Source organism: Capricornis sumatraensis, chromosome 21 (assembly GCF_032405125.1).
Source record: "Capricornis sumatraensis isolate serow.1 chromosome 21, serow.2, whole genome shotgun sequence".
Classification (NCBI taxonomy): domain Eukaryota; kingdom Metazoa; phylum Chordata; class Mammalia; order Artiodactyla; family Bovidae; genus Capricornis; species Capricornis sumatraensis.
The window spans coordinates 10,164,135-10,189,963 of NC_091089.1; the positions used below are offsets into that span (position 1 = coordinate 10,164,135).

Here is a 25,829-nt window from a genome sequence, read left to right on the forward strand (position 1 = left end):
GCAAAAAGATGCTAAGAGGCAAACCCTTTGTAAGACACAGCAGGAAACAGACCCTGGTAGTAGCCACTTTTAGCTTCTGACAATGTTTGTATCATTTTTTCAGTTCCACTCCTTCGCCAAAGCAGTTCCTCGGCCCTTGGTTAGCTTTGCGATAATTTTTACCATGAGTCTATGAAATAATAATTTTAGAAAAGCCGTGGTAAGTCTCAGAGCTCCCACTGTGGGCAGGGAAAGCAGATAAATGAAAATGGAGGAGAAGCAAGCAGGGAAAATACAAAGCAAACTGCGTGGCTCCTGGTTTCACCCCCAGGAAGCTCACTTGCCTTGCAAACTGTAGATTTCTCCAACGCTGCTCTGCCGGGTGATGTGGTGCCAGTAGGCGCTGCGAGGAAGAGAGATCGATTTGGATAACGTCATGGGTTCCGTCAAGCTTGTCTGGAGCTAAAAGAAAAAGAAACTGTGTCTCAGGCTTTACTTAAAATATGCAATTGAAATCGGCTCTTGAAAAAGTTCAGGGTTAAATATGAGTGACATATAATAGACTCTGTTACAGGTTCGTGCATAACATGCTGTTTCAAGATATCATTGGGGGGTGGGCTGCGCTAGGCGGGCTTGAAGGATCTTAGTTCCCTGACTGGGGATTGAACCCGGGGCCACCGCAGTGAAAGTGCTGAGTCCTAACCACTGGATCGCCAGGGAAGTCCCAAGATCATCATTTTCAAGTAAGGAAAATCGTGACTTAAAAAAATATGAAATGAACACTTGTAAACAATTGATCTCATTAATTCAGAAGTGAAGTGAAGTCGCTCAGTCGTGTCCGACTCTTTGCGACCCCGTGGACTATAGCCCACCAGGCTCCTCTGTCCATGGGATTCTCCAGGCAAGAGTACTGGAGTGGGTTGCCATTTCCTTCTCCAGGGGATCTTCCCAATCCAGGGATCGGACCCAGGTCTCCTGCATCGTAGTCAGACGCTTTAACCTCTGAGCCACCAGGGAAGCCAAAGTTGGTCAGGAACGTGGGTGAAGAACCACAGTGGTGATCCATTCTATTCCACCAGATAAGTTTATCTACATTTCTATAAGCGAGAATTACCTGCATGACTATCAGCGCTCTACAGTTTACTGGACTGTAAAATAACTCAACAAATGGAGGTGCAACCCCTATCAGAAACAGATGCCCAAAATAGTAGCAAACGCAAGATAGCATTTCCTTTTCACCCGTGTGAGTGTCTGTTGGGCTGCACCCCCAGACCTATTCTAGGCTGAAGAAAGAGCCCAGAGTCAGAGACATCAGTGGTTTAAAGGCCACAGTCCCCAACCTTTTTGGCACCAGGACCGATTTCCTGGAAGAGAATTTTCCCACAGATGGAGTGGGGCAGATGGTTTGGGGATGGTTCAAATATATTACATTTATTGTGCATTTTATTCCTATAGTTATTACAACAGCCCCACCTCAGAGCATCAGGCATTTGATCCCAGAGTTTGGGGGGCCTTGGTTTAACAGATGGGGAAGCTCACATGTTGGAAGCAAGGTCCTGGAGTGACGCCCCACCGTGTGGGGCGAATACAGCAGCAGTGTTTGCTGGGGAGGGTCGGAGATCACCAGTTACAGTGGGATGGATGTCAGGAGGGCTTGTTAGTTACCAGGGTAACCAGCAGAGGCACCAGAGGCTCCTCAGCACCCCTTTGATTAGGGCAAGCACCAGGGGGTGCTGGGGTGGGCGTTCCAAGTGACTTTAGTGGTAAAGAACCCATCTGCCAAGGCAGGAGACTCAGGTTCCATCCCTGGGTCGGGAAGATCCCCTGGAGGGCATGGTAACCCACTCCAGTATTCTTCCCTGGTGAATTTCCACCCTCCATAGGGTCGCAAAGGGTCGGACAAAACTGAATTGACTTAGCACAGGGCCTGGGGCAAGTGCTTAGGCAGGTCAGTTATGCGAGCAGATTGTAGGTGAAGCAGACACCAGCCAGGCAGGGGACGGACAGAGAGCAAGAGGACAGCCATGCTGAGGAGCCTGACCACACAGCATCATCCGTTGTTCCTGACACCCGCTCCCAGCCTCGCCCCATGGCTCCTTCCTCAAACAGACCTTATCCCTCACTCCTTCAATAGAAAAAGTGCTTTCCCTGAGAAGTTCTGTGATAAAAGGGTGCCGCGTGCCTGGGTGCTCAGCTGCTTCAATCGTGTCTGACTCTTTGTGACCCCATGGACTGTAGCCCGCCAGGCTCCTCTGTCCATGGGATTCTCCGGGCAAGAATACTGCAGTGGGTTGCCCTGCCCTCCTCAAAGGGATGGTATCTTTTCTGATTTGAAAGATAAACTTAAGGTTAGTGACAGAGATCCACACAACATCACATCAGGTGATGCTCAGACACATGATTAGTTCAAAGAGAATGATACTTTACATTGCATTTTTAAGAAGAAATTCATTGTTATTGATTCAGAAGTCCTAGAAATGGTTTTGTTTGGCCTTGGCACACATTTCTCTGATGTAATCTGAATCAATGTGCACTTTCTGACAATGGGTGATCCTCTAATTAATAACACTGCACATGTCCCCTTTATTTAGTGACTGACTCCTGGCAAAACTGGGAGTCATAAGGTCACCTTGGAGTCCCATTTGCTCGCTGGTGGGGGACCCTGCCCCATGGGGCTTGTATGTCTGCATCCGGAGTCACTGCCCTTCCGAGAAGGTGCCATCCAGAGTCCCTGATATGATAAGTTAACAATAGGGCCTTAAAGCCACATAAAACTAGAAGGGTTTTAAATTTTAACTAAAGATGAAGCCATAGGACTGGAACGTATTTGTTTGATTTCACTTTTTAGTAGGGAGGACTGCTGTGTCTTGCCCTAGAAGTGCCCTACTTGGTGAATCTGAGAGTCTAACGCTCTTGAAGGTCTTTTTCTTTTTTATAAAGGATGGCTCCAAACATAGCAACAATGCAGCCAATTTTTCAAAATTTGCCGTATTTCAAAATTTTTCTTTTTTATTATGAAACGGGTATACTAACACACTGACACACCATGGTTGGTAGACAGGGGGTATAAGTGCTGTGCTAAGTCCCTTCAGTCGTGTCTGACTCTTTGTGACCACATGGCCTTCCCTGGTGACTCAAATGGTAAAGAATTTGAAGCAGCTGCAATGCGGGAGACCCGGGTTCAATCTCTGGGTTGGGAAGATCCCCTGGAGAAGGGAATGGCAACCCACTCCAGTATTCATGTCTGGAGAATCTCATGGACAGAGAAGCCTGGTGGGTCACAGTCCATGGGATTGCAGAGTTGGATACGACTGAAGCACTTAAAGTGAAAGTGTTAGTCCCTCAGCTGTGTCCGACTCTTTGGGACCCCATGGACTGTAGCCCATCAGGCTCCTCCATCCATGGGATTCTCCAGGCAAGAATACTAGAGTGGGTTGCCATGCGCTTCTCCAGGGGATCTTCCCAACCCAGAGATTGAGCCCCTGTTTCTTAAGTCTTCTGCATTGACAGGCGGGTTCTTTACCACTAGCGCCACCTCGGCTGTTAGGGAGAAGCCAAAACGTCTGGGTCACAGAAGGGCAGTGGAGGACTGATAAAGCGACGAAGACAAAGTGAAGTCACTCAGTCGTGCCCGACTCTGCGGCCCCATGGACAGTAGCCTGCACCAGGCTCCTCCGTCCATGGGATTTTCTTGGCAAGAGTACAGAGTGGGTTGCCATTTCCTTCTCCAGGGAATCTTCCCAACCCAGGGATCGAACCCAGGTCTCCTGCCTTGTAGACAGATGCTTTACCGTCTGAGCCACCAGGGAAGTTCTTGACAAGGTACTGAAGACCGCTGCAAATTATTGGAAAGCCTGTATTCAGAAACAGGGCATCTAGGTTCCAACCTTTCATGCCTGGGCTGGCTGGCGACTGCTCTAACTGATAAGGTCTGGTACTGTGACACTGTCCGTTTCGGGCATGCCCTTTAAGACCCTGAAGGCAGTCTCTTCTTGCCTCCCTTGTTCTGGGTCACCAGGTGAGCCTCACTGCTCTGAGGCTGCCGTGGGCTGAGGAAGCCCCAGCTCACTGTGTCCACAGGCCATGTAAATCGTGGTTTGACTCCCAGAAATCCAACTACTTTCATCTTACAGATGGAAAAATCCAAGTCCAGGAAAATTCAGGGATTTGCTCCAGGTAAAATCCCGCGTGCAGAACCCGCAACAGAAAACAGTTCTCCAGACTTCTGAGTCCACTGCTCTTTATCCCATTTATATGCTGATCTCTCCTGGGAAGGCGCGCTTCCTCCCGCATGAATGACGACATGTGACAACACAGCCTTGTGTTTTGAGAGGATTTTTGCTGCCAAGAAGCAGCAGGAAGGGCCTGACCACTGATGTGACTTTTGTGATTTCACTGATGTGATTTCCCAGCACCTCTTCCCATTTTACTAACAATATTTTCCAGCTTATACCACTGCCTCCTGCAATTTCCCTTCGCTGTTCTGGGACCCTGCTGGCCCTTGTGATAAAACTTAATGCTTATTTGTGTTCACCTACATAAAATTCATGTGTATTTTTTTTTTAAAAAACTGTTAAAAATCAATTTTCCTTTTTGCTGACTCTTCCTAATTATTGTCTTGAATTAAAAAAAATCATACTAGGACAAAAGTTACCATTTATAGATGAGCAGTTAGGAGGCATTCTCTATGTGCCTTGACCTATGCAAATTGGCTTCACAGGTTATCTCCTTTAATATCCACATAAATTATCAACAAATATACCATCTGACTTTTACAGACAAAGGAGATGGGGCCCTGGGGGGTCATGGGACTTGTTCACGGTGCCACAGCCAGTGGGCGATGCCTCTGGGGCTTGGAGCCCATGACATCCTTCCCTCTTTACCATAGTTCATTGTAAAATAATTGATTGGAAACTTCCTATTCAAAAAGCAGGTAAGATGAGAATTACACCAGTTGGGTCAATTCCACTGGACTGAGGCAGGAACGTGAGCGCCTCTCTCCTATGTTCAAAAATAGAAGACCATGATTTGTGTGGCAGAGTCACAGAGCTAAGCCCACTGGCTTTGTGGTCCGCAACTTGTTATCAAAGATCAACACCACAGTCACCTAGCCATTTGACTTCAGGCAAGGTATGTAAACTTTTTTTTTTTTCCTAAGATTCAATTTTTCCTTATCTCTAAATTAAAGATAAGACACATTAATACAATGTGCCTTCAGTGTTGTTGTAAATATCTTATATGATGCTTTTAGTATGAAAAGCACACTCATGTCCAAAGCGCTCAGTAAAGACCACCGATCTAACTCTAAGAGCTCAACAGAAGTAAAAAAACTCATTCCACCCTCTCCTTCCCCTGCTGTATTTGTAAGTCCATCAGTTCAGTTCAGTCACTCAGTCGTGTCTGACTCTTTGCGACCCCATGAATCGCAGCACGCCAGGCCTCCCTGTCCATCACCAACTCCCGGAGTTCACTCAGGTTCACGTCAGTCGAGTCAGTGATGCCATCCAGCCATCTCATCCTCTATCATCCCCTTCTCCTCCTGCCTCCAATCCCTCCCAACATCAAAGTCTTTTCCAATGAGTCAACTCTTCGCATGAGGTGGCCAAAGTACTGGAGTTTCAGCTTCAGCATCATTCCTTCCAAAGAAATCCCAGGGCTGATCTCCTTCAGAATGGACTGGTTGGATCTCCTTGGAGTCCAAGGGACTCTCAAGAGTCTCCTCCAACACCACAGTTCAAAAGCATCAATTCTTCAGTGCTCAGCCTTCTTCACAGTCCAACTCTCACATCCATACATGACCACAGGAAAAACCATAGCCTGGACTAGACGGATAGACATGCAGCTTTGGAGAAGGCAATGGCACCCCACTCCAGTACTCTTGCTTGGAAAAATCCCATGGATGGAGAAGCCTGGTGGGCTGCAGTCCATGGGGTCGCTGAGTCGGATACGACTGAGCGACTTCACTTTCACTTTTCACTTTCATGCATTGGAGAAGGCAATAGCAACCCACTCCAGTGTTCTTGCCTGGAGAATCCCAGGGACAGGGGAGCCTGGTGGGCTGCCGTCTGTGGGGTTGCACAGAGCCGGACACGACTGAAGCGACATAGCAGCAGCAGCAGCAGCAGCAGCAGCAGACATGCAGCTTATCAGAAACACATAACCCAATCAAAAAATGGGTGTAAACAGACATTTCTCCAACAAAGACATACAGATGGCCAACATGCATAAAAAAGATGCTCAAAATCGCTCATTATTTGAGATCTGTAAATCAAAACTACAATGAGGTAACACCTCGCAGCCATGAAAATGGTCATTATCAAAAAATGACAAACAAAAAAAAATGCTGGAAAGGATGTGGAGATAAAGGGAAAACCATCTTGCACAGTTGGTAGGAATGGAAATTGATACAGCCACTCTGGAGGATCCTTAAAATTCTAGGAATAAAGCTACCATATGACCCAGCAATCCCACTACTGGGCATGTACCCCGAGAAAACCAGTCTTCAAAAAGACACAGCTTCTCTGTATGATGAAGAGTTAAAACATGCCTCACATGGGCACATATATCGACCAGGCCCTGGTTTGCCTGAGACAAGGGGAATGGGTGGGGAAACCCTGTAGATGAGACGCAGGGCAGAAATCCAGGTGGTGGGGCAGAGCGTTCATGTGACGTGGGACATGCTGGTCAGTGTAAGAAAAAAACATGCTGCTTCATAAGGAAAAGCTCAACACCAGTGCACTCCCTCAAGATCAGTTAGTTTTGTTTGTTCTTGGAAAAGAGCTCATGAAACTTGAAAGCTGCACAGAAATCGAAGCCCAGGAGACCGTCCGCCAGCCAAGCTTGGCACTGTTAGGGTTCTGCCAGTTCTCTGGAGCTGGAAAGTTTATGGATGACGGGCTTCTCAAAGACTTGACTTAATTCTCAGTAGGGGACACACTCTTAATCTTCTATTTTATTCAACATAAATGGGAAAAAAAATAGAAGACACCTTGCTGAGTGCTGCTAAGTCGCTTCAGTTGTGTCCGACTCTGTGCGACCCCATAGACGGCAGCCCATCAGGCTCCCCCGTCCCTGGGATTCTCCAGGCAAGAACACTGGAGTGGGTTGCCATTTCCTTCTCCAATGCATGAAAGTGAAAAGTGAAAGTGAAGTCACTCAGTCGTGTCCAACCCTTAGCGACCCCATGGACTGTAGCCTACCAGGCTCCATCATCCATGGGATTTTCCAGGCAAGAGTACTGGAGTGCGTTGCCATTGCCTTCTCCTTGCTGAGTATAAATGCTCACAAATAAAACGTAGTTTATATGGTCGTGTATTGGAAGTTGTTAGGTGACGTTTAAAATTGGACTTTGTAGGATAGTATTTTCATTAACTTGAAACAAAATAGATGTCATCAGTACATATTTTAAACTGCATATTGACCAAAATACTTTCACAGGGTGTGAAAGAAAGCTGGACTTTGGAATAACATCAGAAATTATTACAAACATCTACATAAATACTTTGAATGCCACTCTAACCTATACTCAGTAAAGTTTTTTTTTTTTTTTTTAATGTTTATCAGCTTGCGTCTTCCGCCTCCTTTTTTTTCTTTATGGCATTTTGTTGTTGTTTTAATCTGTTTAGTTTTAGGCCATGCCATGCAGCACATGAGATCTTAGTTCCCCAACCAGGGATGGGATTCACGCTCCTGGAGTGGGAGCTCACAGTCTTAATCACAGGCCCACCAGGGAAGTCCCAGTAATGCTTTTAAGAATAAGTATTCTTTATCTATCTATCATCTGTAAGCAGATACATTTACAGAGCTACCCTTTGAATCTAAGGAATATGATGAATACATTAAATTAAAACATTAATTAAACATTAAAATTCATAGTTGTTTTAAATAAAAGTTTTGCTGTCATTTGATTTTGAAGTATATGGAGGCCATAATACATGTATGTAATTAATTTCCAGTGTATGCATATAGTGAATTCTGGGATGAACTTTTAAAATTTTACCCATTTAAAATGAAAGGTTTTCCTTTTGCCATGTTATGAATTACCTCATAATTACTGAGCTTTCACTAAAGACCAGGTGGTAGCCTAACCCTCTGATGTGGATATTATTGCTCCTTCTTCCTTCTTTTAAGGAGAGGTAGCCAAGACACAGCGAGGTAAGTGACTTGCAGGAGGTCACACAGCTCTGCTGGTGTTTCCCTAGAGTCTCCCTGGTTACCGACCATGCTGTGCAGCTTCCACATGGTGTGTGTGCATCCAGGCATTGACAACTATGCTCCCATTCTTTAACTGTAGCCTGAATGATCTTCTCATGCAATTCTTACATCAATTTCTTAGATTTTAGTTTGTCCCTACTGGCCTACTCCCCCACACCCATTTTACAGCATTGTCTCCAAGAGGAGTCGGTCTGATTCTTTGGGTTGTATGCATATATGTCATATACGTTTGTATGCTGAGTCATTTTGACTGACTTTTGAAATGTTTTTTTTTTTTTTTTCCTCTCTTAAGGATATTACTCTTGTAATTGGGGCTTTCCTGGTGGCTCACTGGGTAAAGAATCTGCCTGCCAAGCAGGAGACTTGGGTTCCACCCCTGGGTTGTGAAGATCTGGAGAAGGAAATGGCAACCCACTCCAGTATTCTTGCTTGGAGAATCCCATGGACAAGAAGAGTCTGGTGGGCTACAGTCCCCAGAGTCGAAAAGAGTTGGACACGACTCAGTGATGAAACAACAACACTCCTGTAATTGCCAAGAGCAGACTGTATGCCTCTGAATAAGTAAGACTACTATAGTTTAAAGAAATGAAAAAGAACAATATTTGTAGATTTCTCTACTACTGTTCTATTCTAGCAGTATAAATAAAAGAAACAAATTGTGTCTTTTTAAACACAGTTGAACTTTTTAATGTTAAACATTAATTTTCCTTATACCTTATAATTGTAATCAAGTTGATTATATGCTATACATATATGATATATAATATATTTTTTGAAGTAACATCTAGAGTCATAGAAACTTCTAAAGAAAAACAAAACACAAAATCTAAATAAAATTTTGACCATCACGCTATGTCTCAGCATGATGTATTAGAAAAATTACATACTGCCTTCCTGTCATTTCCATCTCATTTGTGTATTATTGCAGATAGAAATTAGTATTTTCTTTGTTTTTGTTTAGAAACTAATTTTCCTTTAGTGTTCTGAAACATCAGGAACACAGGCCCACTTTAGTTATCAACTATAATAATTTGTTCTAACTGAGCTTGTGTTAGTTTAATCAGTGTCGGCCAATCAGTAAAAGAAAATTTCACAAAAATGCAAACAGCATTTCCCAGCATGGAACTGGTCATTGTCAGTAATAATGAAGGCTCTTGTCTGCTGGTTAATAATTGATAATACTGAGCAAGAGAGTCAAGAATAGAATTTTGAAGAAAGAATTCACAAGCAGATATCCCTATATTTTGGTTGTAACGTACCATTTGCCATCATAAATCACACATTTAAGCAACTTATAGAATTTCATAACATTCTATGACTAAACCTAGAAAAGAGATTGCAAAAAATGTTAACATTTTCCTGTCTATAGCTTATAAGGTTATTTTGCTTCCAAATTCTTCACCTTTTCAGTGTGGGAGAACTAGTTTTTTTTCCCTTCATAGCTGATAGAGATTCACATAAAATGCATGTATGAAGGATGCTGTCACTCAAAAGAAAGCCAAACTGCCCAGGACAGGTCCCATTCTGGAAGCTTTCCTATTTCTTCAAAATGTATAAATGGGCACACGGTACTCCCCGCCTTGTTAGACAGGGACTCGAAAAGAACTGAAAGATATAATTTAGTGCCAGTTGGGAATAACAGTTTAGAGTCTTCAGAATACTTACGACAAGTATTATGGTATTTTATACACTCCAGGATGCCATCATTAGAAAGACACATGATTTTATGGAGCACTAGGAAAGAACAGTGCTGCTAATTAAACCGTTAACTCTCATCTGACTTGAGAGACATTAAACTGTGAAAAAGATACCCAGCTTGGAGTTCATGCCGTGGAACAGCATTTCCTTGGTCATACAGCTCCTTAGACAAGAACTATTTCATAGGCTGGTAGCAGTGAATACCTGGGTAAGATTGGCGATCATGTATAAATCTGGAAGGGCAAATACACTAACTTCGAGTCGCAGTCTAAGTCAGTTGTACATGAAACAACTTCGTTCTCCCCCTCCCCTTGCCCTCCTCTGAGGTAGGTGGCATTAGACTTACTACGTGCCAATGGGGTGGCTGGAGAGACAGACAGTGCTGCCTCCTCACCAGAAATTTCTTTTCATCTTACATTATAAAGGGAAATAAGATCATTTGTTTTTAAATGCTTACTGTTCAAAAGGCTTACTGTTTGGGGAACAGTAAAAGTTTCTAGTTTGTTAAATGTGTGACTTTAACTCTCTTTTATTTCTAGTAACAAGAACAAGTAAAATGACAGATCTTAGAGAAAGAAAACTATTTGTTTTCTAGGAAGGACATTTTATGTGAGACTTATGTTGTTCTTCTCCATCCACTGGAGCTTAGGAAGACCACAGAAGTGACAATTTTGGACAGTAGCCCCTTTAAGTCCTGCCAGTGGTGTTTTTTAGGCATTACCAGTGGTTTGCTATCTTGCTCATATTTCAACACCACCAATGCTATAAAAAGCCTCTTGATAAAAGTGAAAGTGGAGAGTGAAAAAGTTGGCTTAAAGCTCAACATTCAGAAAACGAAGATCATGGCATCTGGTCCCATTACTTCAAGGCAAATACATGGGGAAACAGTGGAAACAGGGTCAGATTTTATTTTGGGGGGCTCCAAAATCATTGCAGATGGTGATCGCAGCCATGAAATTAAAAGATGCTTACTCCTTGGAAGAAAAGTTATGACCAACCTAGATAGCATATTCAAAAGCAGAGACATTACTTTGCCAACAAAGGTCCATCTAGTCAAGGCTATGGTTTTTCCAGTGGCCATGTATGGATGTGAGAGTTGGGCTGTGAAGAAGGCTGAGCACCAAAGAATTGATGCTTTTGAACTATAGTGTTGGAGAAGACTCTTGAGAGTCCCGGACTGCAAGGAGATCCAACCACTCCATTTCTGAAGGAGATCAGCCCTGGGATTTCTTTGGAGAGAATGATGCTAAAGCTGAAACTCCAGTACTTTGGTCACCTCATGTGAAAAGTTGACTCATTGGAAAAGACTCTGATGCTGGGAGGGATTGGGGGCAGGAGGAGAAGGGGACGGCAGAGGATGAGATGGCTGGATGGCATCACGGACTCGATGGACGCGAGTCTGAGTGAACTCCGGGAGTTGGTGATGGACAGAGAGGCCTGGCATGCTGCGATTAATGGGGTCGCAAAGAGTCGGACACAACTGAGTGACTGAAATGAACTGAACTGAACTGATGCTGTTTGTCCTTAAACTGTGCACAGAGCTTTTCAGGTGACGAGGAAGCAAGAATGACTGAAAAGGGGAGCATTCCAGACACTATGTTTTTAAAGGACAAACTGTAACTTTTATTATGGGGGGTTCTTTGCTTTTAAATCACATTGTTACAAAGTTAGAAATGACTATCCCCTCTTCCTTCACTTATTTTTGATAAACTATAAGGGAAAACCTGTGTTTTGAAAATTTCATTTATGTCTTCTCATCATGTCCCTGTGGACATTTCATAGCACTTGTAAAGCTTAAGAACATACAAAGCAAATTAAAACAAGAAGTTTCTTTTATATTATTTGTGTTTGTGTGTATAATTTTATGTGTATGTGTGTAACAGATCCATTGAAATCCAAAATTAAATTATTTCAGGGCCTTTGAGGTTTTGTCGACGATGAGGTCAGCCTACACTCACCCTCCACGGGCAGGGCCATGCAAGCACCTTTGACATGCGTGTTTTGATGAATGGCTGTTATCACCGAAACAATGAAAACTTTCCTTGAAAATGTTGCACATGCAAAGTGGAGCACCTTTGTTTTTGACAACAGAATTAGAAGAACTTGGAGTGTTTTATCTAAGATTATGACCTCCATGAAAGTGAAAGTAAAAGTGAAGTCACTCAGTCATGTCCGACTCTTTGCGACCCCATGGACGGTAACCTACCAGGCTCCACGGTCCATGGGATTTTCCAGACAAGAATACTGGAGTGGGCTGCCATTTCCTTTTCCAGGGGATCTTCCCAATCCAGGGATCGAACCTGGGTCTCCTGCATTGCAGACAGATGCTTTATCATCTGAGCCACTAGGGAAGCCCAATAGAAACAAATTCGAGAGGTACCATTGGTTTAAATATGTAGCTTTAATAATTTCCCCTGTGTTCTCAAATAATTTCAAAGTTGGTAGTCACACTTTTTCACCCAGTTTAAGCCACTGGATGGTCAAAGATGCCCCGAGCCTGCTCTTTTAATATCTGTCCCCTTCCCCTTCCATCTTCAAGCACCCAGGTCTATGGTGTACCCCGATCCTGGCTTCCACTGCCTGAGATCTCAGTTGGTGGACCTTCCATCTGTACCATCCCCATCACAGCAATAGCCTCCCTCCTCTCCCCTTGCTTCTCAGTGGCACAGGATAAGACAAAATACAACTGCATCAAAGGCAAAGGTGAATTAAATTTGGTGTTGCAAATCTTTTGGCACAAGGTGCAGGTGTACTTGAAAGGGACGAACATATTACTGAGCTACAGCTGGGAACCAAAATATCGTGTCTTCACCACCATTGCAGATCTTAAAATTATTCAACATCACCATCGTAATAATGAACCTTTCACAGTACCTCCTGTGTGCCAGGTCTGTTCTCAGCACTTTGTATGCATTAATGCACAGATACATCTTTACAACCAAATCAGTAGAATGATTATATACCCATTCTACAGACAGAGGAAAACGAGACATTTAGAGGTTAAATGAGCTGCTCAAGATTATACAGTCCATGAGTAGGAGAACCAGAATGGGAAGCCAGCACACTGAGTGCTGTCCTTACTGCAGACAATTACTGTTGCCTGAAAGAGCTCCTGGACTCTCCTTCATGAAAATACCACCTAAGAGCCTTTACTTATGAGCATTTTGCCTGCTCAGAACAATCAGAAGTAAAGAACTACACTTGTTGACTAAGGCTTCTCTGGTGGCTTAGAGGGTAAAGCGTCCACCTGCAATGCAGGAGCCCCGGGTTCAGTCCCTGAGTTGAGAAGATCCCCTGGAGAAGGAAACGGCAACCCACTCCAGTACTCTTGCCTGGAAAATCCCATGGACGGAGGAGCCTGGGAGGCTGAAGTCCTTGGGGTCACAAACAGTCAGTACTCTTGCCTGGAAAATCCCATGGATGGAGGAGCCTGGGAGGCTGAAGTTCATGGGGTCGCAAAGAGTCAGACACGATTGAGCGACTTCACTTTGACTTTGACACCTGTTGACTAATCGCAAATGACCTCACAGTTGTTAATTTTAGGTGAAAATGAACACTAGCAGATTATAAATATGGGCTGATAATGATTGTGCCAGTTACTCAAATAATTTGAAATTTGGTAGTTATACATTTTTTTCTCCCAATTTAAGCCATTAGAAAAATGTCATATTAATTAGATAATTATTAAAATAATTTAAATTTAACCCAAATCTTTCTAAAGACTAAATTCTACCAACCTCCTGGTGGTGCTTCATCAATTAATCCCATAGTCTCATATTAATAATCCTTTTTATGTTCTAGCTACTCTTTTACCTCCCACTGAAGGCCAAATGGAAGCGTGACTTGCACTTGCCACCCTTAGATATTAGGAAGGCTCTTTAAACCATATCTTGGATAGAGAGATAAAAATGTATATGTAGTATTGACAAAATTTGAAATGTATTAAGAATAATGTAAAATCATTCCTTAAACCACTTTGTCTTCTTACATTTAAAAGATTATTTTACATTTCAAATTATTACATATTTGAAATTTTTTAAAGTCCAAATGAAATAATACTACATAGAAAGCCCCACAGTCTTTTAATGGAATAGAATTATGAGTATTTTTCTGGGTAGTGACCCATCTATTTCTCAAAATTCCACTTTTGTCCTTTCATAGATGGGTTCTTATGCATCCCTATCAATTCTGCAGAAAGACAATATTGATCTCTTTTGATGATCAATGACCAATAATAATTCTTTAGTTTGCTTTTCAAAGAAGTTAGTAGTAAAGCTTATATTGTTTTTCAGATACTTGTAAATTTTGCTATTTCAGATTCTTTATGAAATTATTTCTAAGCTCAACCTTGAAACTACAGCATAGTTCCAGGACAGGATAATAGACAACTGGTGAACAGTATAAGTGCTTTCTGAAAACATTTTAGTATTGGCTCTGAAACATGGACAGAAAGAGCTAGAAGTTTCAGAGAATTTAAAATACATACAAAGACAGAAAGAAAAATGGAACGCTTTCTGGTAGAAACATATTTTCCTTGTTATTGTGGGTCCATATTCACATCGCTGATTGTCTGGCTACGTGTGGAGATATGCAGAGGGCACCACTCCGTTTGACTCTCTGGGCACTCTATCCCTCTTTGGGTAACCATGGCAACAGGTCATAGGTACATACACAAAGTGCATGGCTCCCTGCAGCAGCCACAAACAGCTTCTTTTGTCATAAACTGAATAGAATATTTGAGAGATGAGGTTGGGTAATTGGGACAAGCTCTCAGGGCCGGGGTGGGGGTGGACACTCAGGTGCTGGCCTGAATGGGCCCACATGTACACGATGCGCATTGGAGCTCAGGGACATTCATTTCCAAGCTGTTAGGTTACCAAGGAAGGGGCCTTACCCGGGCCTTCTGCTCCATTTCTAGCATTAATCTCTCATGCTGCTCAGCTATGGCCAGTGTCGCAGAATGGACCTTCTGATAGATCATTTCTCCTTCCCTTGTTTGAAAAGTGAACAGGCCTTCTCCTGTGTCACACATTCTGTGAGAACAGAGACAGGGAAACAGATGGGTCTTCATGTGCTCAAGTGCGCAACAGTTCTCGCCCTGTAACCCCCTCCGCCTTGACCCACACAGGCATGAGTGAAGCAGATTCATCCTGGACCAAACCAACCAACCAACCAGCCGACTAACCAACTGATGCGTCTATAAACTGTGCACGAGGATGAAACTATGGGTGAATATCCATGCACATTTGGAATTTTAAAGATGAAGTGTTCACAGCAGTGTAAAAGCAATTTCAGGTATGACAGTGCATGTCTTACCAATATTTAAAGAATAAAAACAAACTGTTGTTTTAAGAATCTTCACATTGATATCATAGCACTATCTCCTATAACTTGACAGCTCTTGAAATGTTAAGAATGAAAATCTGCAATTTTATACTCATTGCAGCAGGAACCAAGGAGTAGACTTTAAGGATCTGCATACATGGGTTGAAGCTTTTATTCAAACTGAAGAATCCTTACGTAAATCTCAGAATACACTAAGAGACAACATGCCAGCGAGGAGACTCAACATGGATGTATGAATATTTGTTTGAACCTTGGCTCAGCCACTTACCAGCAGTGTGACCTTGAGCAAGATAACCCTCCTCTCAACATCTCCAGCAGGAAAAATTATAATACACATGTCATAAGATCATTATGACAGTTAAGAGACGATACAATATTTTTAGCATCATTTAGCATGTATTAAGTGCTCAAAAATGTTGGTTACTCTTATTTTCATCATAGAGAAAATATGAAACTAATCTCAATATCCACCATACAGAATCTGTTTGTGTAAATATAATATTTTTATCTGATGGACTATTACAAAGCTATTATTGTGTCATTTATGAAAGCACATAATAACATTGAAACTCTTTTTCTTCTTTCGGCCATGCCGCATGGCTCGTGAAATCTCAGTTCCCTAACCAGAGATTCAACCTGGACCACAGCAGTGAAAGCACAGAATTGTAACCACCTGGCCACCAGGGAACTGACTAAAATTCTTACAATGTAAATTCAAGTGGAAAAAAAATCAGAATACAAATTCCTTTTCAATTATTTAAGTATGATGACTTTTTAAAATGGGGTTTCCTAGGTGGTACTAATGGTAAAGAACCCACTTGCAAATGCAGGAGACTTTAGAGACACAAGTTTGATCCCTGGGTCAGGAAGATCCCCTGAAGGAGGAAATGGCAACCCACTCCAGTATTCTTGGCTGGGAAATCACATGGAGAGAGGAGCCTCATGGGCTATAGTCCCTGGCATCACAAAGAGTAGGACGTGACTGAGACGGCTTAGCACTCATGCACCTCTAAAACAATTTTTTCTTGGAATAAAACCACTGACAGTTTCTCAGGCAGCAAGATTATGGATATATTTTATTAACCAAGACTAATTCAACTTTACTTTTTTGGGCTCCAAAATCACTGCAGATGGTGATTGCAGCCATGAAATTAAAAGACGCTTACTCCTTGGAAGAAAAGTTATGACCAACCTAGATAGCATATTGAAAAGCAGAGACATTACTTTGCCAACAAAGGTCCGTCTAGTCAAGGCTATGGTTTTTCCAGTGGTCATGTATGGATGTGAGAGTTGGACTGTGAAGAAAGCTGAGCACCAAAGAATTGATGCTTTTGAACTGTGGTGTTGAAGAAGACTCTTGAGAGTCCCTTGGACTGCAAGGAGATCCAACCAGTCCATCCTAAAGAAGACCAGTCCTGGGTGTTCATTGGAGGGACTGATGCTGAAGCTGAAACTCCAATACTTTGGCCACCTCATGCGAAGAGTTGACTCACTGGAAAAGACTCTGATGCTGGGAGGGACTGGGGGCAGGGGGAGAAGAGGGTGACAGAAGATGAGATAGCTGGATGGCATCACCGACTCGACGGACATGAGTTTGGGTAAACTCCAGGAGTTGGTGATGGACACGGAGGCTTGGTGTACTGTGGTTCATGAAGTTGCAAAGAGTCAGACATGACTGAGCAACTGAACTGAACGGAACTGAATTCTAAAATAAAAATAATTAATTAGTATTTTAAACCAGCTTTTGAAAGTAGTTGGAGGCCTTCAGAAAGAGGCACTGAGTATTAGTATGATGTTCCCATTCACAGACTGGATATTAACAGGACTGCCGTGTTGGTGTTTTCAGGCTGTAATACCAAAAGATTTGCATGAAATACTCATGAGGCCAACTTCCATCTTCCATCACCAAAGAGATTTTAGATTCTTCTCTGTGATTTTCCGAGGACTTTTGGTAGAAAATAAATGTCTCAAGAGGCTTTAGAAATTACAGAGGCTGCGACTGCCAGCCCTTAGGGCCCCATAGAGCCAGCACTTAGCTTCTGTGAAAGAGATCTTAATAAAATTCACACAGCGTGAAATGGAAAGTCTGAGGGAAAAATGAAGAGTTTTCACAAAGTGAAACAAATGAGCTTTCTTTGTTGATTCCGAGGAGTAAAGAACTCCAACAGGAAGAGCAGGCAAAACATTGATAAACGGTGAGCCCATCTCATTTGAGGTTGAGTTTCGTTCACTGCCACTGGAAAAACACTGCTTATTAGCCTTTGGAAATCAGATAATGAAGATACAAATTGTTATTTTATACCTAGTCACTGAGATGCACAGGTCTAACCCTTCGCCACTTCCTGGGACTTAACTATGCCTAGTGGGGGTGTCTGAAGGCATACAGAAGGGATTGTATTTTTTTCCTCCAACCTCTGAAATAAAAATTTCATCCATTGGTCAAGAAACCAGGAATTTGAACACACTGGCTTAAAATAACAGAGTACATTTGGGCAGAAGATGCTGTTTTCTCAACAGATACCCAAAGCCAAGGTGAAATTACACTTCTTCAGTACAATTGGCTTAGATTTATGACTTCTGTCAGCAGTGTTGGAATAAACAGTTTACGTTTTTCCTAGTTACTATTTAAAACATTTACTCTTGGGAGTGGCAAGGAACAGATAAGATCTTTTTCTTATACGTCTAAACAGTTTTGTGGTAGTAAGCCAGTGCTAGAGAGGACAAGGTGAGACATGAAATCATTGTGATAACCGATGGCTTGCTCCTCAACATGGTCCCCTGACCAGCATCACTGGGAGCTGTCCAGAGTGCTGAAGCGGAACCTTCATTTGGACATTAAAAAGAATTTTTTTTTACATTGGAATATAATTGCTATGACAAAGGATGCAAGAAGATACAATGGAGAAAAGAGAGCCTCTTCAATAAGAGGTGCTGGGAAATCTGGACAGAGGCATGTAAAAGACTGAAATTAGAACAGTATCTAACACTATACACAAAAATAAACTCAAAATGGATTAAAGATGTAAATGTAAGACTGGACACTGTAAAACTCTTAGAGGAAAACACTAGAAAAACACTCTTTGACATAAGCCACAGAAAGATCTTTTATGACCCACTTCCTAGAGTAATGAAAACAAAACAAAAATAAACAAATAGGACCTAATTAAACTTAAAAGCTTTTGGTACAGCAAAGGAAATCATAAACAAGATGACAGCCCTCAGAATGGAAGAAAACATCTGCAAATGAAGCAATGGACAAAAGATTAATCTCTAAAATATACAAGCAGCTCATGAAGCTTGATAAAAACAAGCCAGTTAGAACCTGCATTGTGACAATATGCTTGCACACACATTATAGTTTGAAAAATACTGGCATATAGAACTCTTTCCATAGGTCACCATGTCATCTGAGGGAGTGGGGGATGATACTTGGGACACATAAGAGGAAAAATTAGGAGTGATATTTGTGCAGTTTAAGACTGTGACCCATGGACCTGAAAGAAAGGAAGAAGTATGACAAAATGGACAAAAAGCATAAAAGAACACTTTCCTTAACTTGGGAAGAACTAAGATAGTCACACATAGTAAACAACAGAGTCTGAAATGCAGTACTTGGGTGCAATCTCAAAAATGACTGAATGATCTCTGTTCATTTCCAAGGGAAACCATTCAATATCACAGTAATCCAAGTTTCTGCCCCAACTAGTAATGCTGAAGAAGCTGAAGTTGAATGGTTCTATGAAGACCTATAGGATCTTCTAGAACTAACACCCAATAAAGATGTCTTTTTCATTATACGGGACTGAAACGCAAAAGCAGGAAGTCAAGAGATACCTGCAGTAACAGGCAAATTTGACCTTGGAGTACAGGATGAAGCAGGGGGAAATGCTAACAGAGTTTTGCCAAGAGAATGCACTGGTCATAGCAAACACCCTCTTCCAGGAACAAAAGAGAAGACCGTACACATGGACATCACCAGATGGTCAATGCTGGAATCAGACTGATTATATTTTTTGCAGACAAAGATGGAGAAGCTCTATACAGTCAGCAAAAACAAGACCAGGAACTAACTGTGACTCAGATCATGAACTCCCTATTCCAAAATTCAGATTTCAATTGAAGAAAGTAGAGAAAACCACTAGACCATTCAGGTATGACCTAAATAAAATTCCTTACAATTATACAGTGGAAGTGACAAATAGATTCAAGGGATTAGACCTGATAGAGTGACTGAAGAACTATGGACAGAGGTTCATCAGACTATACAGGAGGCAGTGATCAAGACCATCCCCAAGAAAAAGAAATGCAGAAATGCAAAATGGTTGTCTGAGGAGGCCTTACAAATAGCTGAGAAAAGATGAGAAGTGAAAAGCAAAGGAGAAAAGGAAAGACATACCCATTTGAATGGAGAGTTCCAAAGAAGAGCAAGGAGAGATAAGAAAGCCTTCTTCAGTGATTAATGCAAAGAAATAGAGGAAAACAATAGAGTGCAAAGAAATAGAGGAAAACAATAGAGTGAGAAAGACTAGAGATCTCATCAAGAAAATTAGAGATACCAAGGGAACATTTCATGCAAAGATGGGCTTGATAAAGGACAGAAATGGTATGGACCTAACAGAAGCAGAAGATATTAAGAAGAGGTGGCAAGAATACACAGAAGAACTGTACAAAAAAGATCTTCATGACCCAGATAACCAGGATGGTGTTATCATTCAACTAGAGCCAGACATCCTGGAATGCGAAGTCAAGTGGGCCTTAGAAAGCATCACTACGAACAAAGCTAGTGGAGGTGATGGGATTCCAGTTGAGCTATTTCAAATCCTAAAGGATGATGCTGTGAAAGTGCTGCACTCAATATTCCAGCAAATTTGGAAAACTCAGCAGTGGCCACAGGACTGGAAAAGGTCAGTTTTTATTCCAATCCGAAAGAAGGGCAATGCCAAAGAATGTTCCAACTACCACACAATTGCACTCATCTCACAGGCTAACAAAGTAATGCTCAGAATCCTCCAAACCAGGCTTCAACAGTACATGCGAACTGTGAACTTCCTGATGTTCAAGCTGGATTTAGAAATGGCAGAGGAGTGAGAGATCAAACTGGTAACAACTGTTGAATCATCAAAAAAGCAAGAGAGTTCCAGAAAAACATTTACTTCTTCTTTATTGACTACGCCAATGCCTTTGACTGTGTGGATCACAATGAACTGTGGAAAATTCTTCAAGAGATGGGAATACCAGACCACCTTATTTGCCTCCTGAAATCTGTATGCAGATAAAGAAACAACAGTTAGAACTGGACATGGAACAACAGACTGCTTCCAAATCGGGAAAGGAATACATCAAGGCTGTATATTGTCACCCTGCTTATTTAACTTCTATGCAGAGAACATTATGAGAAATGCCAGGCTGGATGAAGCACAAGCTGGAATCAAGATTGCTGGGAGAAATATCAATAACCTCAGATATGCAGATGACACAACCCTTATGGCAGAAAGTGAAGGAGAACTAAAGAGCCTCTTGATGAAAGTGAAAGGAGTGAAAAAAAGTTGGCTTAAAACAACATTCAGACTTTATTTTTTTTTGGGCTCCAAAATCACTGCAGATGGTGACTGCAGCCATGAAATTAAAAGACACTTACTCCTTGGAAGAAAAGTTATGACCAACCTAGACAGCACATTCAAAAGCAGAGACACTACTTTGCCAACTAAGGTCCATCTAGTCAAGGCTATGGTTTTTCCAGTGGTCATGTATGGATGTGAGAGTTGGACTGTGAAGAAGGCTGAGCACCAAAGAACTGATGCTTTTGAACTGTGGTGTTGGAGAAGACTCTTGAGAGTCCCTTGGACTGCAAGGAGATCGAACCAGTCCATTCTGAAGGAGATCAACCCTGGGATTTCCTTGGAAGGAATGATGCTAAAGCTGAAGCTCCAGTACTTTGGTCAACTCATGGGAAGAGCTGACTCATTGGAAGAGACTCTGATGCTGGGAGGGATTGGGGGCAGGAGGAGAAGGGGACGACTGAGGATGAGATGGCTGGATGGCATCACGGACTCAATGGACGTGAGTCTGAGTGAACTCCGGGAGTTGGTGATGGACAGGGAGGCCTGGCATGCTGTGATTTGGGGTCGCAAAGAGTCGGACACGACTGAGTGAGTGAACTGAACTGAACTGAAAACAACATTCAGAAAACTAAAATCATGGCATCCAGTCCCATCACTTCAAAGTAAATAGATGGGGAAACAATGGAAACAGTGAGAAACTTTATTTTGGGGGGCTCCAAAATCACTGCAAATGGTGACTGCAGGCATGAAATTAAAAGACGCTTGCTCCTTGGAAGGAAAGCTATGCCAACTCAGACAGCATATTAAAAAGCAGAGATGTTACTTTGCCTACAAAGGTCCATCTAGTCAAAGCTATGGTTTGTCCAGTAGTCATGTCTGGATGTGAGAGTTGGACTATAAAGAAAGCTGAGTGCCGAAGAATTGATGCTTTTGAACTGTGGTGTTGGAGAAGATTCTTGAGAGTCCCCTGGACTGCAAGGAGATCCAACCAGTCCATCCTAAAGGAAATCAGTCCTGAATATTCATTGGAAGGACTGATGCTGAAGCCGAAGCTCCAATACTTTGGCCACCTGATGCAAAGAACTGACTCATTGGAAAAGACACTGCTGCTGGGAAGGATTGAAGGCGGGAGGAGAAGGGAATGATAGAGGATGAGATGGTTGGATGGCATCACCGACTTGATGGACATGAGTTTGAGCAAGCTCTGGGAGTTGGTGATGGACAAGGAAGCCTGGTATGCTGCAGTCCATGGAGTTGCAGAGTCAGACATGACTGAGTGACTGAACTGAACTGAATTGAAAATAGAGGTGCTACTTACTGAATATCCTAATTCCCACCAGTAACATGCACATTCCTCAACTGCACTGATGTGAAGAATAAGTCACAATAGGGACAATGTCTGTGTGTCCTGATTGCAAACTTGAATTCTTTTAAAATGTATAAACAATGACAAATGTTATCTCTCTTTATACTTAACAAGGTAGTTGAACAAAATTAATACTTCTTATCTAAAATAAGAGGTTAAAGAGCAGAAACTCTAAGGTCACTTTCAGCTTTAAAACAGTCTGGGGCCACATAAAAATTCTCAGAAGTAAATAGGAATGGACTTAGTTGCTCAGTCACATCTGACTCTGCCCGCCAGGCTCCTCTGTCCATGGGATTCTCCAGGCAAGAATACTGGATCTTCCTGACCCAGAGATCAAACCTGCATCTCTTATGTCTCCTGCATTTCAGGCAGGTTCTTTACCACTAGCACCACATGGGAAGCCTAAAGATATAGACAAGCTGGCAGCTCTGGGATTCAAACTGATGCCCCCAAAGAGACTGGAGCCTTAATCCAGCGCCTTTGACTGCTTGGCCATGCTACCCTGCTTGTCGTAGGTTGTTAATATATTTTGTATGTATATTTGATGTATATTGGATGTATATTTGGATGTAACGGGAATAAAAACAATCAGTCTTTTTGTTCAATGGCTCTTTTGCAAATTCCATTCCTCTAGGGATTTGAGGGCATGCTCTCGCCTCACCACTCTAGCCCAGAACCCTTGACATGGCAGTCTTGTCTCCACTGTGTTCTCCTGTGGCACTATTTACAATAGCCCGGATGTGGGAGGAGCCTAAAGGTGCTGACAGATGGATCGAGGAGTTGTGGTATACATGTACAGTGGAATATTCCTCAGCCATAAAAGAAATGAAATTGGGTCATTTGTAGAGACATGGGTGGACCTAGAATCTGCCATACAGAGTGAAGTAAGTCAGAAAAACAAATATCATGTTTTAACAAATAAATGTGGAATCTAGAAAAATAATACAGGTGAATCTATTTGCAGGGTAAGACTAGAGACACAGACACAGAGAACACGTGGACGTGTGGACATGGCATGGGAAAGGAGAGGGTGGGATGAATGGGGAGAACAGCTCCAACAAATACCCACTACCAAGTGTAAAACAGGTAACCAGTGGGAAGCTGCTGTCTGGTACAGGGGGCTCAGCTTGGTGCTCAGTGGTCACCCAGAAGGTGGGATGGGAGTGAGAGGGAAGGAGCTTCAGGAGGGAGAGTATATATGTATACAGTGACTGAGCCACTTCCTTGCACAGCAAAAATGAACACAACATTGTAAAGCAATTACATGCCAACAAAAAAAAAAAAAAAAAAAAAGGAGAGAAAGAACAAGAGTTCACTGTGAAGGTCTGTATTCACATGAAACTGAACTCCTTCTGTGAATCCACTCACTCTGTATCAACCTAGAGCGGTGCATGGGTCCAAAGTTCCCTCCAAGGGGAGAAGAAACCCTAAAAGATGGTGCCATGGAGGCAATCTCACTTGAGAAAAAGCCCCTGTCATGTAATCACTACACCACTGCCTTCTTTTTCTTGTCCTTAGGTCTCAAAATCAGCTTTTTATTTTTTCCACTTTTTAGTTTATTTTTTTAATTGAAGGATAATTGCTTTACAGAATTTTGCTGTCTTCTGTCAAACCTCAGCATGAATCAGCCATAGGTATACATATATCCCCTTCCTTTTGAACCGCATTCCCATCTCCCTCCCCATCCCACCCCACAGAGCCCCTCTTTGAGTCTCATGAGCCTTAGAGAAAATCCCATTGGCTCTCTATTTTACTTATAGTAATGTAGTTTTCATGTATGGATGTGAGAGTTGGACTGTGAAGAAGGCTGAGCGCTGAAGAATTGATGCTTTTGAACTGTGGTGTTGGAGAAGACTCTTGAGAGTCCCTTGGACTGCAAGGAGATCCAACCAGTCCATTCTGAAGGAGATCAACCCTGGGATTTCCTTGGAAGGAATGATGCTGAAGCTGAAACTCCAGTACTTTGGCCACCTCATGCGAAGAGTTGACTCACTGGAAAAGACTCTGATGCTAGGAGGGACTGGGGACAGTAGGAGAAGGGGACGACCGAGGATGGGATGGCTGGATGGCATCACCAACTCGATGGACATGAGTCTGAGTGAACTCCGGGAGTTGGTGATGGACAGGGAGGCCTGGCGTGCTGCAATTCATGGGGTTGCAAAGAGTTGGACACGACTGAGCGACTGAACTGAACTGAACTGACTGAATGTAGTTTTCATTGTTACTCTTTCTATACATCCCACCCTCTCCTCTCCTCTCCCCATGTCCATAAATCTGTTCTCTGTGCCTGTTTCTCCATTGCTGCCCTGTATGTAAATTCTTCAATATCATTTTTCTTATTCCATATATATACAGTAGAATATGATATTCATCTTTCTCTTTCTGACCCAGATCACTCTGTATAATAGGTTCTAGGTTCATCCACTTCATCAGGACTGACTCAAATGCACTCCTTTTTATGCCGGAGTAATATTCCATTGTGTATATGCACCACAACTTCTTTATCCATTCCTCTGTCGATGGACATCTAGGTTGCTTCCATGTTCTAGCTATTGTAAATAGTGCTGCAATGAACAATGGGATACATGTGTCTTTTTCAATTTTGGTTCCCTCAGGGTATATGCTGAGGAGTGGAATTCCTGAGTCATATGGTGGTTTTATTCCTAGTTTTTTAAGGAGTTTCCATACCGTCTTCCATAGTGGCTGTATCATTTTACATTCTCACCAACAGTGCAAGAGCATTCCCTTTTCTCCACACCCTCTCCAGCATTTATTGTTTGTAGACTTTTTTTTATCATGGCCATTCTGACAGGTGTGAGGTGGTATCTCATTGTAGCTTTCATTTGCATTTCTCTATTAATGAGTGATAAACAGTTCATGACCTGAGCCACCGTCAGCTCAATGAAGATTACCGGGAAAAATATCAATAACCTCAGATATGCAGATGACACCACCCTTATGGCAGAAAGTGAGGAGGAACTAAAAAGCCTCTTGATGAGTGTGAAAGAGGAGAGTGAAAAAGTTGGCTTAAAGCTCAACATTCAGAAAACGAAGATCATGGCATCTGGTCCCATCACTTCATGGGAAATAGATGGGGAAACAGTGGAAACAGTGTCAGACTTTATTTTTTGAGGCTCCAAATCACTGCAGATGGTGATTGCAGCCATGAAATTAAAAGACACTTACTCCTTGGAAGGAAAATTATGACTAACCTAGATAGCATATTCAAAAGTAGAGACATTATTTTGCCAACAAAAGTCTGTCTAGTCAAGGCTATGGTTTTTCCTGTGGTCATGTATGGATGTGAGAGTTGGACTGTGAAGAAAGCTGAGTGCTGAAGAATTGATGCTTTTGAACTGTGTTGTTAAAGAAGACTCTTGAGAGTCCCTTGGACTGCAAGGAGATCCAACCAGTCCATTCTGGTTGATCAGTCCTGGGTGCTCTTTGGAAGGACTTATGCTAAAGCTTAAACTCCAATATGTGGCCATCTCATGCGAAGAGTTGACTCTTTGGAAAAGACTCTGATGCTGGGAGGGATTGGGGGCAGGAGGAGAAGGGGACGACAGAGGATGAGATGGCTGGATGGCATCACTGACTCGATGGACATGAGTTTGAGTGAACTCCGGGAGTTGGTGATGGACAGGGAGGCCTGGTGTGCTGTGATT

General features: G+C 42.5%; 1 protein-coding gene across 1 annotated transcript in view; it reads right to left on the bottom strand.

The window, feature by feature from the left end:
• The window catches only part of DOK6 (docking protein 6), a 395,605-nt gene that overhangs the window by 71,802 nt on the left and 297,974 nt on the right, over positions 1-25,829 (bottom strand). Inside the window, exons 6-7 of the mRNA XM_068993932.1 lie at positions 14,786-14,924; positions 324-441 (exon numbers count right to left, since the gene is read on the bottom strand). Of these exons, the coding sequence (XP_068850033.1) occupies positions 324-441; positions 14,786-14,924 (257 nt within the window). The remainder of the gene's footprint in view (positions 1-323; positions 442-14,785; positions 14,925-25,829) is intronic.